This window comes from Chanodichthys erythropterus, chromosome 4 (genome assembly GCF_024489055.1).
Source record: "Chanodichthys erythropterus isolate Z2021 chromosome 4, ASM2448905v1, whole genome shotgun sequence".
Taxonomy (NCBI): domain Eukaryota; kingdom Metazoa; phylum Chordata; class Actinopteri; order Cypriniformes; family Xenocyprididae; genus Chanodichthys; species Chanodichthys erythropterus.
The window spans coordinates 23,214,511-23,232,134 of NC_090224.1; the positions used below are offsets into that span (position 1 = coordinate 23,214,511).

Genomic DNA, 17,624 nt, shown 5'->3' on the forward strand with positions numbered 1-17,624 from the left:
GACATACTACATGCTTTTGTTAATCAGAATAATTACATAAAAATGTAAATTAGGGGAGAGTGGGGTAAGATGAGCCATTTTTTACTTATGTGGTCCTCAAGATAAGGGAAAATGAGGCCGAAGTACAATGAAAGTATTTAAAGTAATTTTAAATGATCAGAATACATCTATGACAAAGGGTTCTAAAAATATAGCTTCTTATAAAAAAAGTGGTCATCTGGCTCAATTTACCCCAGGTTAGGGGTAAGTTGAGCCAAGTCAGTAGGTAGGTGTAAACTGACCATCTAATTGAATCTGAATCAAACCCATGTGAAATTTTAAAGATTATGTACCTATTTTAAAATTAATTTAATAATCAAATTTCCTTTTACAAATATTCTTTGTAAAAAATATTTGGCATTATATTACAAATATTTATTTTTTAAAGCTAAATTAAACAACATAAAACCAACCAAATGAAGTTGAAATTTTAGTATCTTTAATTGTTTGCATTTCTGAAACAATATGTTGAACATCAAAGTTGTAATCTTCCCATAAACAGAGAGTTTGTTGAGTAAAATTAAATAAAAACTGAACAAATGTCACTGAAACTAATAAACATTTTAGTCAAAAGGTTCTTGACATGGTAGTTTTTCTGCAGTGTTGACCATGTTAGGCCAATAGAGTCTACAGGTGGAAAGATATATATGATTAAACATCCTCTGGTTCATATCAGAGAAGGATTTGGTGTGCTTGTGCACTATTCTTATTAAATAAACTCGAAAATAAAGATAAACTAAACCAGTTGCTTAATATTACATTGAAATGACACCAGTTTATACCTCAGATTTAACTTAAATGCATTGCCTTAGTAAGTTAAAACGCTGGCTCAATTTACCCCACAGCATTTGGCTCACTTTGCCTCATAGCTGCCATTTTAGAAAAAGCTAGCTAGCTTACCAACTCAGAATAATATTTAGCTTCCATGGTTACATACGTTGTTAAATCACCAATATGCATCATAAATAGTTTTAGACAAATTTTCTTTAGTGAAATTACATCTGATATGTTTAAATTTTACTTTGACAAGCCAAAAACACTTTTTAAAGTAAATAAGTGACTTCTACTCCTCCCATGCGCTTCTCCTTTTCACAGTCTGCCAGAAATAATGGGTGGTTCTAAAATATATGTTCACATAAAATGGTACGGTTGCCAAGATACAGGGGGTGGGTCAACTTACCCACTGGCTCATCTTACCCCACTCTCCCCTACTGTCATGAGATGAAAAGTTGAAAAAAAAAAAAAAAATCGAATTATGACAGAAAGACTTGACTTTTGAACTCTTTTCAGTTATTTGTGTGATAACTTAGACTTTTTATATCAATATTGACTTTTCATGTCATAATTTCTACATTTCATCATAATTTTTTACGTTTTAAGGCATAATATTTTCCACAGCATGATTTTTCGTGCTTTCCAAAGCACTAGGTTAAATTAAGCTCATCTTTGTTAGCCTTACATAACACACCTGAACGTCAAAGATGTTTGACTATCTGCGGTTTATATCGACACGCCACTCTGCGGTTGAACAGAATGTTCTCATGACGCCCAACGGTCACGTTTTATATCTGCTCGAGTGCTCGAGGCGACGACCAATGAGAGGCGACCGTCGAGAATGACGCAGACAGACCTGCCCACAGCTTCCATAAAAGCAAAGAGTTTAGAACCCAAGAGGCGACACTTTGATATTTTTGGGGCAACAGCCACTAGATGGCGCTCCGGTAGCGCGGCCGCCATTATGGAGTGAAAATACAGACTGGACCATAGAATCCTTCACATCTAACACTCGAAACCGACGATTTTCACTGCCAAATCAGAAGAGGTAAATTGTAAATTGTATGGCTCCTACAGTAAATGCTGTTGTCAGTTGTGGAATTCAACCATTCATCCATCTGAGGTAACGCACTTAGCCTACTTTATTAAGTATTTCCATTTTATGCAACTTTACACATTTATTAATAGTAAATTAATACATTTAAGATCATCATTGCAGCGAACAATATTTCAGACCTAGTGGTATAGTAATAGTAGTAATAGTAATAGTAGGTCTGAATTGAAATATATAACTTATATTGTATGTTTTAATGGATCACGCTACAAACATCATGATCTTATAACACATGATCATTGCTGTGTCCGTTATCCCATAATTCACACTTTTGGACACTTTTGATTTAACGCACATTAGACAATACTGCAAAATCAAGCTGTTATATTCATATTGTCCAACATTCCCAATTTTTCTGATGCATGTCCTTAATAATAATTCAATGTTTATAAGCCTTTTATAGAATTTTAACCCAAACTGACTGGGTTTCTAGAGAGCAAAGGTTTCGTGAGTAAAGTGGAAGACTTAAACACAAAGTGTGTAAAATATACTGCTAAAAGGATTTGATGATCACTAGTGATAGTATTTTATTCTGTGTTGTTGGATTTCAGCTTTAATGTACATTTTGTTTTATCAAAGCTGATATTGCCATAGAAACTAGTGGACTGCGACTCGCTTTCACTCCAGAATGGCGGAAGCGCAGGGCTGCTGCTGGGCGCCGGTGCTGCAATGGAACCTTCAGTTGAGTGTCGCTTCTTGTCAGTGTGTATTCTTCGATAAAAGGAAAAGCCCCAAAACAAAACAGACGTTTTTCCCCCTCACAACAAACCCCGCCTCCTGTGACAGGATTGGCTATTCGGAGCGATTCGTATCTCTGATTGGCTTAGATCAGAAATCACTCACGTACCCGTTAACAACTGGAGCGATTATATCGCGTCAAATAATCCACAGAGTAAATATGGCGAAACAACAGAGCGAAAGCGCTGTTTTTACGTAACGAACACTTATTAAAGTGAATATTAAAGTTTTAACGTCTTGATAAAGTTGAGAGGGCGGGGCTTGTAGGGATCTCGCTCAGGTCTCGTGTACTGCACCGTGTAGCCGCGAGCGTGTTGTGCGTGACGGGACGATCAGGGCGTCTGGCCGACGCTACGCGCCGAGAACACGGTAAGACGCCGCGGAACGAGCGCTGCACACTGTTAGAATACATTATAACTACCGGATCTGAGGAAACCTGCAAATATAGTCGGTGTTTATCCGTCTCTGGGGATCGATTCCGCTCCGGATGAAGTCACGGCCGTCGCCACACACACGTAAGCTTTCATATTCAATAACTTTGAGCAAAATTACCTTCTCTGAATAGATTAATGTTTCTCAGATAAAATTTGCATGCTTTTCTGGAGAAATTAAACGGCAATCCCGCTTTTAACGGTGTTGTTTCTGTGCTTCAGGCTGATATATTTTGCGTGAATGCTTAAAGTTTAAATATGGAACATATTAGTACAATAAGTACAAAGCTGTCAAATTAGTCCTTTGACCGGTAAAACGAGTGATTCTGACGAACCAGAGCTGCTGGAGATTAAATATGTCAACTGGTTACGTCATAGCTTGGTATGTGACGTCATGACGCTTGGCTTAAAATAATAATAACAATGGAAATAAACCGTTTTAGAAGACCGTTTTACACATTTAAAGGGTTAGTTCGCCCAAAAATTAAAATTCTGTCATTAATTACTCACGCTCATGTCGTTTCACACCTTCGTTCTACACAAATTAAGATATTTTTGATGAAATCCGATGGCTCAGTGAGGCCTGCATAGCCAGCAATGACATTTCCTCTCTCAAGATCCATTAATGTACTAAAAATATCAGAGACTGCTTGAGGAACGAAGACAATTCTTATGTGATTATAATCGTTTATTTATTTTGTTTAATGTTTTATCTGTCTCTTCCCTGTGCCTGTTGATTCCTGACAAATGCATATCTTTCACAGATTCACACACTCCGGTTAACTCGTATAAATCATAACTCCTGTTGTCTTCTCATGAGCTCCCTCTGTTGCTCTGGCTGAAAGGATCAGGATAGATAGACGGAGAGATCACGCAAACGTCCTCGGATTGCAATCATCGCATAATTTAGAGGAAAATAAATAGAAATGCTCAGAAAAGTGATGCAAACATAGGGTATGTTATCAATATATTTCTAAATGTGTAAGCCTTTGGATTTAAAAGCTTTAGTGGAGTTGTTTTTTGTGTTCTTGTGATCGTAAATAAATGGAAGCAGGCGCAACTGAATAGGTCTGTGTTTTCTTTTTATGTCAATATAAATATCAGTTAGATTTAGCATGATTGAGCTGCACTTCTGACATAAATTAATACATTACTATTACTGTAACATTTTTTTATTGTAAAACATTGTTCAAATATTGATGCCGGAATCTTAAATCTTTAAGTAAAAAACAAACGTTCGCAAGTTTGGATCGTTAAATCTTGAATGACTGTCAACTGTTGAATGAATGAGTGTCACGTCCAGCTTGTTTACTTCAAACCGGAAGACGCTCCCACGTTTGACGCAAGGCCTCATGGGGCGTAGGAAACTTGTGGATAGTGATGGCCAATTTCAAAACACTGCTTCAGGAAGCTTCGGAGCGTTATGAATCAGCGTGTCGAATCAGCGGTTCGGAGCGCCAAAGTCACGTGATTTCAGCAGTTTGGCAGTTTGACGCGTGATCCGAATCATGATTCGACATATTTGCACATTTTAATAGACAAGGGAATAACTGTTTTGATATATTTATAGACAGAAAACTAATTATTGTTATATAGCTCAACACGTTTAGTCTTATTGTTTAAATCTAATTTTCTTGATTTTTTGCGATGCTTTACCATGCCTCAGAGAAAAACACTATTTTGTGAAGTAGCTAACATAGCATAATCAGATGCAGCTTTATTTTTAGTAACAGTAATACAGCATTTATCAACACAATCATCCAGCATTTAATGTGATATTGTAAAATGGATCTATCTTACTGCAGTGTGTAACAGTGTCTCACAGCAGCCGCCGAGCGAACGCACAGAGTAACGTTATAACATCATTTTCAACACTCTCAAATGTATCTAATATGATAAACAGAGCTGCGTTTCCTCATACTCATGACCGGAAAAGTGACTGTGTCATAATAAAAGTCCCGCTGCTCGTGAGGCGTGTGTTGATCAATCGCTCCAGCTCCTCGTTCAGCTCCACAACACTCGCTCCTTCTGCTTCATACTACAGTAACGTTAATAATCACATCCATGAACATGATTTCTTCCCGAGTTCAATCCTGATTCTTTTGCACCGTCTGCTGAGGTGGAGACCACATGTCCCAAGATTCCGCGCTCAAACTTGGTGTCATCAAGCTACGCCTTTGTTTTGAACAGGCCTCTAGCGGACAGAAATTATTACATACTGCACCTTTAACGTTGATCTCAAATAAACACATTGGCATGCTTTTGGCTCAACTAAACATCAATCCTGTTTTTCCAGTTAGTTAAACTGTTTGAATACTTAATGTCTGCTGTTTCAGGCTCAAACAGTGGAAGAGGATGAAGGATGAAGGTCGTATAAGAGCGATGGCCAAATTTAAACACAAAAGGATGGAGAAGTCAAAGCCGGAGTCGGAGAGGGATTCAGGTTTCTCAGGTGTGTAATCATAAGGATTGGATTCTTGTTCTGATTGTTTTCGAAGCAGTGTTTGAGATCTGTGTGTGTGTTGGTAGACGGCAGCTCGGAGCATCTGAGCGCGATCGATCAGACGGACACGGAGGACTCGTCCTGCTCCCGATCACAGGTGTCTCCGATGGCTGCGGTGGTGGGCGGAGCTCTGCAGGGCCTCTCACCAATGATCATCATGAACAATGTTGTTCTGAAACAGGTGAACGTCAGTCCTGCCCCAAGGCTTTTACATTTCCTCTGAAGTACATGTGATTGAGTACCAGTTCATTTTGAACAGAAACTAATGATGCTATAAAACCAGAAGCATATGAGTTTGGTATTAGGATCACTAGTGTGTGTGTGTGTGTGCATATATATATTTATATATATATGCACAGATTTCTGTGTATTTTTATGTCTGAAAAGTGTCATTCAGAAATATTTAAAGGATTAGTCCTATAAAATTTTCCTGATAAATTAAATAAAATTATGAAGGTATGAAATGAAGGTTTTTGAGGAAAACATTCCAGGATTTTTCTCCATAGTGGACTTCACTGGGGTTCAACGGGTTGAAGGTCCAAATGTCAGTTTCAGTGCAGCTTCAAAGAGCTTTACAAGACTCTTATTCCTCGTCTGGGATCATGTAGAGCTCTTTGAAGCTGCACTGAAACTGACATTTGGACCTTCAACCCGTTGAACCCCAGTGAAGTCCACTATATGGAGAATGTTTTCCTTCATTTCTTTTCGACTGAAGAAAGAAAGACATAAACATTTTGGATGACATGGAGGAGAGTAAATTATCAGGAAAATTTAATTTAAAAGTGAACTAATCCTTTAATTTAGTTTATTTCTGCTTTTTAACACAATAAAAACTAAATCTTTGTAATCTGCAATCATGCATAAGGTGAATTCAGGTTGATTGTGACACTTTTTTCCATTGAGATGACTGGGGAGAGCGTCCCGATCAACTTGAATTCACCCCTATGTATAATAATAATAAAAATCAGACAGTTTGTTTTATATCTGCATATAACTGAGTTTCTTTGAGACCCATTAAAATGCAAGACAGGTAAAAAACCTGATTATTGTCCGTCTCTAATTTGAATATAAATTGTTTATTTGCAGTCTGGAGAAAATGCTCCGTCTCTGAAACCCTGGGCCTTCAGTCCAGCGGTGGAGGTGGTTCAGCAGCCTCAGGTCGTCTTCATTCAACCCGTCGTCCCACAGAGAAGCGCCTCCGTGCCGAAGGGACACGCTTCGAAGCGCCGCCGGCACAAAAAGTACCTCCCCATCCTCAAATCCTACCCCAAAATCGCTCCTCATCCTGGAGACAATCCGCACAAGAGCAGCAGCAGCAGCTCGGCTTCCTCAGTCAAGAGTTCGTCTTCCTCTCACACGGATCAGAGCTCGTCCTCGCCGTTACCCGGCTCTCTTCCAGCGTCTGCTCTTCCGCAGGATACATCCGCCGATTCGGATACTACCAGACCCGAATCCACGGACGGCCGCTCCAGTTCTAATTCGTGCACGACGGACAACAAAATAAAGCGCTTCTGCAACACCTACAACATCCTCAGCAAGTCGGGGTTGCTGGACATCACGCTGCGCACGAAAGAGTTGCTTCGGCAGAACCGCCGGACGCAGACGGAGCTGGAGCGGCTGCGCGAACACACGAACATGTTCATGGAGGCGCTGCAGACGGGAGACTGTGGGATCTGGAGCAAGCTGCAGATGAGCATGAATGAGGAAGACAAAGGGAAAGAGCGGACGCCACGTGATGAGGAGAACCGGGACGTGACTCTCTGAAGTGACACGCGTGTGCGTCGTACACGCAACTATATCTCGAGGTCAAAACAATGATTACCGGTGTAGCTGTCCACTGTTAACAGACTTTATGGATGTGCGTTCACTTTCTGACAAGCTTCAGCCTTAATCTAGTTCAGTGCATAAGCTGTTTACTCTCACTTCCTGCTGTAGTTTCACCTCTTTTGTTTCACAGTTTTAGATGAATGAATGAAGGCCTCGTTTGGGGATCGTAGAATGCTAAACGAATCAAGTATGTAGCTGGCAGCCGCTTCTCCTAGACTCTCACAGCAATTATTGTTAATTATGAAGAACGGATCTGTCTGTGAAATGTGGGATCGGCCGCAGCCCTTCCCGTCGTCTAACCCCAATCCTCCCGAATGATTATATGTAGGAACTTTCGCTTAAAAAACAAAAGACTCACAATATCCAGCTCGCATTTCACCGCAAAATCAAGAGGAAAACAAAAAAATAATTTAGACTTGTCGTAAAAGAAAATGACGTCTGTTTTAGGACCATTAAGGCAAAGACACTACAGGTGAATACGGTCAATGTTAACTGATAAATGATTAATCACAGTACATTAAGAGAATTGTTTTGTATTACAAGTTACCAGTGCATGAACAAACAACAGTTTTGCTTGTAGTGTCTTGATTTTTTTGTCACATTGTGACATTATTTTATTACTGTATTCAAAATACAATTTTCCTTCTTTCGATTTGAAGGTGAAATATGACCGGCTCTGTGGCATAAATGCATCTGTTTTTGATAAGAAATATGATGAATTGTTTTTATATCCGTTGTTTTGTTCTGATAGATCATCGAGCGGTGGCGTTTTAAATGTGATGTGATCATTTACTGATCTGACTCTGCTTCATGAGGAGCTTTGGACCAACTCAACCTGAACGTGCGTTAGAGCTGCACGATTAATCGTTAGAGGATCGCGACCTCGATTAAACGCACACGTCATCTTATTCCTTAATGACAGCGATTCAGCACTATGTCTATTAAAGCTTTAACAACTACGATCAAACATTCAGATCTGTGTTCTGATCCAGAGAGAGAATAGGTATGAAACAGATTCACAAACAGTCTTTTCAGCCACACAGTATCATTATTTCTGTCTTGTTACACCAGTAGGTGGAGACAACAGACTTAAAAAATGTATACATCATACGTCGATCAGTCTGCGTAGCACTGATGCATCTTGAACAATCCTTTTATGAGTGAGTCATTGAATCATTCATCTAAGAGATTCATTCAAAAACACAGATTCATCCTGTAATGAAACAAGTGAAGTCTTTATGAGTGAGTCATTGAATCATTCATCTAAGTGATTCATTCAAAAATTTAGATTCATCCTGTAATGAAACAAGTGAAGTCTTTATAAGTGAGTCATTGAATCATTCATCTAAGAGATTCATTCAAAAACACAGATTCATCCAGTAATGAAACAAGTGAAGTCTTTGTTCAAGATGCATCAAAGTTGCGCAGACCGTTCAGCTTATGACATCAAAGTACCACGACAGCGATTCAAAAGCATAATGAGTCGTATGCTCTCTGAATGCTCTCCCTGTACTTTTATGTCATGCGCCAATCAGTCTGCGTAGCGCTGATGCATCTTGAACAAGCCTTTTATGAGTGAGTCATTGAATCATGCATTCAAGAGATTCATTCAAAAATGCTGATTCATCCAGTAATGAAACAAGTGACGTCTTTATGAGTGAGTCATTAAATCATTCATTCAAAAATGCTGATTCATCCAGTAATCTCTAAGTTATTGAATCATTCACTGAAGAGGTTTGTTAAGAAACGCTGATTCATCCAGTAATGAAACAAGTGAAGTTTTTATGAGTGAGTCATTGAATCATTCATTCAAAATATTCATTCAAAAATGCTGATTCATCTAGTAATCTTTGAGTGAGTCATTGAATCATTCACTCAAAAGATTTGTTCAAAAATGCTGATTCATCCAGTAATTAAACAAGTGAAGTCTTTATGAGTGAGTCATTGAATCATTCATTCCAAAGATTCATTCAAAAAATCGTGATTCTCAGTTTATCCAGAATCGTGCAGCTCTAATATGCGTGGAGTTTTCCGACCGGAGCACATTGGCGATCCTCTGATACCGACGTGATGAATGATCATATTCTCATTATCATCTTGCCTTACTTCATGAAGTTTCAGTGGCAGCTAACACATCACCACGAGTTCATCGAATCATGGCTTTACGTCCTTGTTTGGCGTGTGTAAAATATGATCATTTCATGCGTTGACTAAAGCATTAGAACGGGTTTGCTCATGTTTTGGTGTTTCCCGACTCTAATTGCCTTGCTTTAATGACAGTCTAAGCTTTTTTTAAAATGCAGAAAACATTTTGTAGGCCAGCAGTTTTGATAAAGCTTTATACATGTTTTGCTGTGTAAGAAATCAGAGCGCATTCAACATCATGAAATGCATTTCTGTTAACCAATTCAAAGGCCTTCAGATGTGATTGCTCCTGCTACAGCCGTTTCAGTGACTTTGGAAACATTGCGTTTGTGTGTTTTGTTGCTCTTATTACTGATATTTGTTATTCCTGTATTTTGTAAGTTAAATAATAATATGCCATTTTGTGTATAAAGATGTAATTTTGTTATTTTCCTTTGCTGTTATTAGGTAATCCTCACAGATAGACGTGTTTGTGAGTAGAGCAGAACTGTGAAGGGTTGTTGTGTTGTTATAACAGCTCAATCTGGTGCTTTTACATTAATAGAGCATTAGATGCACTTAACAAATGGCCTGATCTACATAATCGCTCTGAAAATTCATTTCTCAGCTGTGCAAAACCAAAACTGCGGCCAAATGTTCGCATTACTCATTTACTGATTCTTTGGGTTTAAGTCTTTTTTTATTATTATTATTTCCCACTTTAAAACATGGATAACTGAATACTACACTGTCAAATGTTTTCATGTCATAAAGTTATTAAAATCATTTCAAATGTCAAATGAGCCTACTTATTTATCATATTTCTGATTAACTTTGTTCTGGTTATCAAAAACATGTTGGCTTCGAGAAAGAGTCGGTTCAAAAGAATCAGAATCAGGCATTGTGAATCGAAAGTATCTTGGATTCCCTGACTCTTTTCAACCGATTCTTTCGGATTCAATAAGCGTATCTCTCATTGAAAGTCTTTGTTTGCTACAATAAAATCGATTAGATAGAAAAGTGTTTGATGCTACAGATTGCTGAATGATCATTTCATATAGAACGCTTTAACTTTGTTCTGGTTATCAAAAACATGTTGGCTTCGAGAAAGAGTCGGTTCAAAGGAATCAGAGAATCAGGCATCGAGAATGCCGCTTTCTGATTCGAAAATATCTTCATTTAAAGGGACAGTTCACCCAAAAATGAGAATTCTGTCATCATTTACTCACCCTCATGTTGTTCCAAACCTGTATGAGTTTCTTTCTTATTTTAAAGAATTCCATAGTATTTTTTTAGTCAATGGCTACCGTCATCTGTTTGATTAAACATTCTTTAAAATATATTATTTCGTGTTCAGCAGAAGAAAGAAACTAAAAAGCTCGTTATTTCTTCAAAAAAAAACAAAAAAAAGTGAAAGAATCGGTTCAAAAGAATCAGAGAATCATTCGAATCTCCATTGATGCCTGATTGTCGTTATTTTGAACTGATTCTCTCGGATTAAAAAAAAGCGAATCGCTCACTGAAATTCAGCACTATGTTTACTAAAGTAAAGCAGGCTTTCCAGCACTAATTTCCATTTTAATAAAACAACATGATCAATATTCAAATCAATAGTTTTCCACACAGAAACACATCCCTCAGCACGTCCCCGCGTGACCCGGAAGTGCACTCGATCTGTCTTTGTGTTTGTGTTTAGCTGCTCTCTGTCAAACATCAGCGGCGATGAAGGTTAAGAGACTTTATAAAGATTGATGTTTATCATAATCATCTGTCAGGTATGTTTAAGGTATCTAATTGTATAAAAGCGAAAGAAAATCGCGCAGAATGCAGGAGATTTGTGCTCTAGCTAACGGTGGCTAATGCTGTCTGCTTATTAATGACAAATGCTTCATATTTATAATGCTTAATTATTCAAAATATCAAACCTCTGTGTATAAACTGTGTGATTTGAGGTTGTCTGAGGCTGTGATAGATTTAGAAGCCGAATATTCATTCATACGAACCTAATTTAAATAATTTGATATTCATTTGAATATTTAATGATGTTCTGTGTGTTTTTATTAATTCAGTTCTGTCAGCAGATGATGGACGAAACCTTCTCTCTCTGACCCTCCTGAACCTGGTCAGTTTCAGTCATTCTGTTTTATTTTACACAAAATATATATTTTAAAGCTGTGTTTACATCATTGAAAGGCAACAAAGATGTATTGATGTTATGTTTATGTGTTCAGATTACATCACGCTGAATCCATGCTTTCTGATGAACTTGACTCCAAACCTGAGGTATTAAATATTATATTGTTATGCGACAATAAATGAGTGTTTTAATATTAATAATCATCAGATCGATGTTTACTTTTGCTCCACGAGAATGATATATAACGAGTATAATGCTGTAATTAATGCAGCCGGTATTTGATTGTGTTCTCTGGTCCTGCAGCTGCTGGTTGAGTTTGTTCAGAACGCGTCCATCCCGCTGGGCCAGAGTCTGGAGGAGCCGGACAAACCCTCCTGCGTCCCGCTGCTGTCGCCCGCTCACGCCTCCTTATGCAGCCCGCTGGAGCTGCCAGGTGAAGATTTAGATTCAAAGGATTAGTTCAGAATTCAATGATCATGTACTCTCCTCCATGTCATCCAAGATGTTCATTTCTTTCTTCAGTAGAAAAGAAATGAAGGTTTTTGAGGAAAACATTCCAGGATTTTTCTCCATATAGTGGACTTCACTGGGGTTCAACGGGTTGAAGGTCCAAATGTCAGTTTCAGTGCAGCTTCAAAGAGCTCTACATGATCCCAGACGAGGAATAAGAGTCTCATCTAGAGAAACCATCAGACATTTTCTAAAAAAACAAACAAATTATATACATTTAAACCACAAATGCTCGTCTTGCGCTGCTCTGTGATGCTCCACGCATGACGTGATCATGTTGTACTCCAGTGAATCGTATCGAACCTGTCATTAGTCGTGTGGTCTGTGTGTATATATATATATATGTGTGTGTGTGTGTGTGTGTGTGTGTGTGTGTGTTTCAGAGAGCGCTCTTAGCCATGCCACGTCCCCGGCGCTGTCAGAGTTCGGCCCCGAGCGAAGCCCGCTGGTGGTTCAGCTGCATCAACCGTCTCCCTCACCCCCATCACAAACACCCACAATCCTCCAGGACCTGCAGAACCATGACAGCACTTCCTACGTCCTGCTCAACCTGGCCAAAGGTCTGAACATGTCAATTATTTCCCTTCTTCCATCTCTCCATCACACACTACGACACGCTCGTTGTGCTCGCAGGATTGGCCGCGTCGGCCGAGCCGCTGGTGTTTGTCCAGGATGACGTGGACGAGGCGCAGGAGGAGATCTCGGCCGGAGACTGTGCGGACGGCGGTGCTCCGTGGTACCTGCGGGTCCAGGAACTGGCGCACGACAGCCTGATCGCCGCCACGCGCGCGCAGCTGGCGAAGGAAGCCCGGGCCGGCGGTAACAGTACGTGACGCCGCACACACTCACTGTTCCTCGCGCTGCTCAGTGCACCGCGTCACGCTGTCGCTCTCTGCTGTTGCCAAGGTGACCACATTCTCAGCTGTCAATCAGAGGGGCCGAAGAAAGAGCAGCTGCCTCGAGTCGCTCGCACGGCTTCGGAGAAGATCCACCGCTGTCCGTATGAGAGCTGCCACAGGACCTTCACCTATCCTGCGCACCTGAAGTACCACCTGAAGACACACAGGTAACACCTGTAATTCATCAATAATACATATTTAGAATAAACACCACAATATTGCATATAAAAACAAGAATTGTCCATTTTTGTTGTTTCCAGCTGTAGAGTTGTGTGTGTGTTTCAGGAACGACCGCACATTCCGCTGTGGAGCCGAGGGTTGTGGGAAGAGTTTCTATGTGCTGCAGAGGCTGCAGGTTCACATGAGGATTCACAACGGAGAGAAACCCTTCATCTGCAACGAGAAGAACTGCGGCAAGAGATTCACCACCGCCGGCAACCTGAAGAACCACAGACGCACACACACCGGTACACCCGCGCCCTCTGACCCCACACCCATCCAAACCCATCATTACTAACTCTTGTGCGGTCCTCGTTTGGGAAGCACACTCAGGGTCTCCAGAGACGCCAGGCAACAAAATGTAATTTTGTAACAAAATAATTGTTAATTAATAATTCATGTTAATAATTCATGTTTTTACTCCACATTTGTGCAGTTTTTGGAAGCTTTATCATATCTTTTAAATTTATATAAATAAATAAATATTTTGTTGAGTAGGTTTTTATACAAAAACAGCTTTTAATGTAAAATTGACTTTATAAAAGACCCACATTTGTAACTTTCATTCATGGGGATCACATGGATAATATGATAATATGGTTTAGTGTGAGATTTTTGCCCATCTTTTGGAAAATGCAGTTTTAAAAGTAAAAAATGATCACTTTATCCAGCAGATGCTGCAGAGCTCCACTATTTGCTGTTTGACTGACTTAAAGACTCTTTTCACAAGTATTTTCAGCTGATTCATATCTAAATATTATCAAATCACAATTCTAACAGAAAAAAATTACTTTTTGTCAAAGTTTTTCATTTTTTTGTACTGAAAAAAATAAATCAGTTTTTCAATATTGTTACATTATGATGAGACCCCGCTTAGAAAATGAACAAAATTCATCCTCAAAAATCAACATTTTTGAAAAACTTTTTTCAGTACAAAAAAAATGCTAAACTTTGACAAAAAGTAGCTTTTATTGTCATAATTGTGATTTGATAATATTTAGATATGAATCCAGCTGAAAATACTTGTGAAAAGAGTCTTTCAGTCAGTCAAACAGCAAATAGTGGAGCTCTGCAGCATCTGCTGGATAAAGTGATCATTTTTTACTTTTAAAACTGCATTTTCCAAAAGATGGGCACAAATCTCACACTAAACCATATTATCATATTATCCATGTGATCCCCATGAATGAAAGTTACAAATGTGGGTCTTTTATAAAGTCAATTTTACATTAAAAGCTGTTTTTGTATAAAAACCTACTCAACAAAATATTTATTTATTTATATAAATTTAAAACCCTCCAAAAATCCTCACTTAATCCTCCAAAAACTGCACAAATATAGTAAGAACATTAATAAACTGTAAAATTACATTTGATTTTTAAAAAAACAATAATTTTGTTACAAAATTACATTTTGTTGCCCAAAGACCCTGAGTGTGACTGTTTTTTCTACACTAACATAAAAACAAGATATCACTCCATTTTTTTTATTTGTAGATCTAGAAAGTGTTAAACTGTACAAAGTTTCATGTCATTTGGACAAAAAGAACATTTTATTTTTATTTTAGAAAATGTCGTTTGGGGTCTAAAAAGACCCTATTAGGGTTAATATACATGATGATGTGTGTTTCAACACTGATAATAATCATAAATGTTTCTTGAGCAGCAAATCATCATATCAGAATGATTTCTGAAGGATCATGTGACACTGAAGACTGGAGTAATGATGCTGAAAATTCAGGAATAAATTACACTTTATTATATATTCACATAGAAAACAGCTGTTTACACTGGAATAATATTTCAGTATTTTTGATCAAATAAATGCAGCCTTAAGTTCATAAACATTACAAAACATCTTGATTATTCCAAACTGATTACTAGTAATAATTTCAATTGATTGTATTTTCCAGGTGAAAAGCCCTTCCTGTGTGACGTGGACAGCTGCGGTCGATCTTTCGCTGAATATTCCAGTCTGCGCAAACACATGCTGGTACACTCTGGTACGGTCACATGACTCGTGCTGTCCTAATTATTCAGTATAATGTTTTACCTCAGATTTGGTTGTAAACTAACAGTATTAATGCATCTGGACCATTTTCATACGAATAAATAAACCGGATGCACTGAGTTTTGTGGCGTATCTTTGGAATACATTTATGAATGAATTGCCCTTGAGGTAATGCACAAATTAACATGTGACCGGGATGTTTGAAACAGGTGAGAAGCCGCACGTGTGCTCCATCTGCGGGAAGACGTTCTCTCAGAGCGGCAGCAGGAACGTCCACATGAAGAAGAGGCACGGCCGGGAAACCGGTAACGTTAAGCTCATTCTGTGTTCTGTGTGTGTGTGTGTCATGCTTCCTACTGTTTATGGTGGGCGTGTTTGTGTGTGATTGACAGGTGAAGCGCTCACTCACAGCAGCTTGCTGGAGGCTGACGGAGGCAGCAGTGATTCTCTGGTGAACATGAATCTGCATCACGCCATGTTACGAACGCAAGGTAGAAACCGCACGGATGTGTCTGTGATAGCGAGTCGTAACGGCACTAACGGCGTCTCTTCTCGCTTCAGGTCCGGCGGATCCGGTCGTGGTTCTGACTCCGCCTCATGACCTGGTCACCATGACGACAGCGCACACGTACAGCGATGATGTGGTGGCGCTGTTGTAGTCGTTGTTTTTGTAAATAAACTATTTTAGGAAACATCATTGATTTCGTGTTCATTTTGTCAGTAGAAACGTTTCATATTCAAGGAACTGAACAGTAGAGGAAATATAAAATCACCAATAAAGCTTTAAAACAAAATCAGTTACAGCAATTCAAATGAGGAAAAAAAGTCACAAAAGAAAAAGAGAACTTTTAAATTTACACTAAATTAATAATAAAAATGTTGGACTCTTCATGCACTCAGCTGTCGTGATGGAGGGGGAGGGGCTTCAGACAGATGAATAACTATATTAATATACACTGCATGGATGAGTACAGTGCGTCATTCAGGATGCAACTTGAGCTTTTTCAGTTTAATATGCATATATTGTATTAAAAAAAAACTTGAAATCAAGTATTTTAGTTGGAAAAGTCTTAAAATCAATGATAAGGATTTGAATTTGCATGCAATTAAAACATTGAAGCATTACTATTATTAAAGTTCAACTAATTTCAACATAATTTGCATCATCAAATGTTGGATGGTATTTATGCAGCATTTTATAAATTAAGCCCCAGGTTTATTCTTGCAGAAATCTTAATAAAGCCAAAATGTACTGAACATATTTAATTTTGACCGCCATATAAACATTCACTGCGTTATCTAACGATTCTGGAATTTCAGTCAAATGCATGCTATGTTCACTGTGCGTGAAACATGCAATATGCTTGAAATGATTATTCATAAATATGCACTAATTTACTGACACTGTGATGAAGCTGTTGTGAAAAACTAATACAGAATCCCAGTCACAGCGGCAATCCTTCTCCCCTCCGCCATCTTTAACGTTTATGACTTGCCCAACTTGGAAACTCTGGAGTCAAAATGATCTCAGAGTTTCTCAGTAGTAAATAAGACTTTAGAGAGTGTTCATGTCTAATTTCCAACTAGGAATTTCCAACTAGGAAACTAGTGTTAATGATAATTCTGATATAGTGCATGAAGACAGCATCAATGTGTATGAATCACAATATGCTTCAAGTGATTATTCACTCCGACTAAGAATTTCCAACTAGGAAACTCCGACTAGGAATTACCAACTAGGAATTTCCAACTAGGAAACTAGTGTTAATGATAATTCTGATATAGTGCATGAAGACAGCATCAATGTGTATGAATCACAATATGCTTCAAGTGATTATTCACTCCGACTAAGAATATCCAACTAGGAAACTCCGACTAGGAATTACCAACTAGGAATTTCCAACTAGGAAACTAGTGTTAATGATAATTCTGATATAGTGCATGAAGACAGCATCAATGTGTATGAATCACAATATGCTTCAAGTGATTATTCACTCCGACTAAGAATATCCAACTAGGAAACTCCGACTAGGAATTACCAACTAGGAATTTCCAACTAGGAAACTAGTGTTAATGATAATTCTGATATAGTGCATGAAGACAGCATCAATGTGTATGAATCACAATATGCTTCAAGTGATTATTCACTCCGACTAAGAATTTCCAACTAGGAAACTCCGACTAGGAATTACCAACTAGGAATTTCCAACTAGGAAACTAGTGTTAATGATAATTCTGATATAGTGCATGAAGACAGCATCAATGTGTATGAATCACAATATGCTTCAAGTGATTATTC

General features: G+C 38.5%; 2 protein-coding genes across 10 annotated transcripts; both read left to right on the forward strand.

Annotated features, from left to right (window-relative positions):
• The first annotated feature begins 1,734 nt into the window (after positions 1-1,734).
• On the forward strand, positions 1,735-10,342 carry cipcb (CLOCK-interacting pacemaker b). Of its 8 annotated transcripts, none has more exons than XM_067384575.1 (5): positions 1,735-1,936; positions 2,507-2,608; positions 5,433-5,548; positions 5,626-5,786; positions 6,686-10,342. In XM_067384575.1, exons 2-5 carry the CDS (start codon positions 2,556-2,558, stop codon positions 7,361-7,363), a joined length of 1,008 nt encoding a protein of 335 aa, XP_067240676.1. In that variant the 5' UTR covers positions 1,735-1,936; positions 2,507-2,555; the 3' UTR covers positions 7,364-10,342. The 8 variants fall into 8 exon arrangements, with proteins under 8 accessions (XP_067240676.1, XP_067240675.1, XP_067240678.1 ...); XM_067384576.1 differs by having other exon boundaries at positions 1,746-1,861; XM_067384574.1 differs by having other exon boundaries at positions 1,735-2,608.
• Positions 10,343-11,107: 765 nt separating this feature from the next.
• znf410 (zinc finger protein 410) lies at positions 11,108-16,167 on the forward strand. Of its 2 annotated transcripts, none has more exons than XR_010894924.1 (12): positions 11,108-11,325; positions 11,620-11,672; positions 11,782-11,833; positions 11,991-12,120; positions 12,581-12,757; positions 12,831-13,022; positions 13,104-13,263; positions 13,382-13,563; positions 15,228-15,307; positions 15,535-15,630; positions 15,718-15,816; positions 15,887-15,927. XR_010894924.1 is itself a non-coding variant. In XM_067383362.1 (12 exons), exons 3-12 carry the CDS (start codon positions 11,801-11,803, stop codon positions 15,982-15,984), a joined length of 1,257 nt encoding a protein of 418 aa, XP_067239463.1. In that variant the 5' UTR covers positions 11,112-11,325; positions 11,620-11,672; positions 11,782-11,800; the 3' UTR covers positions 15,985-16,167. The 2 variants fall into 2 exon arrangements, 1 of the variants encoding a protein (XP_067239463.1); XM_067383362.1 differs by having other exon boundaries at positions 11,112-11,325; positions 15,228-15,317; positions 15,887-16,167.
• Positions 16,168-17,624: the final 1,457 nt, after the last annotated feature.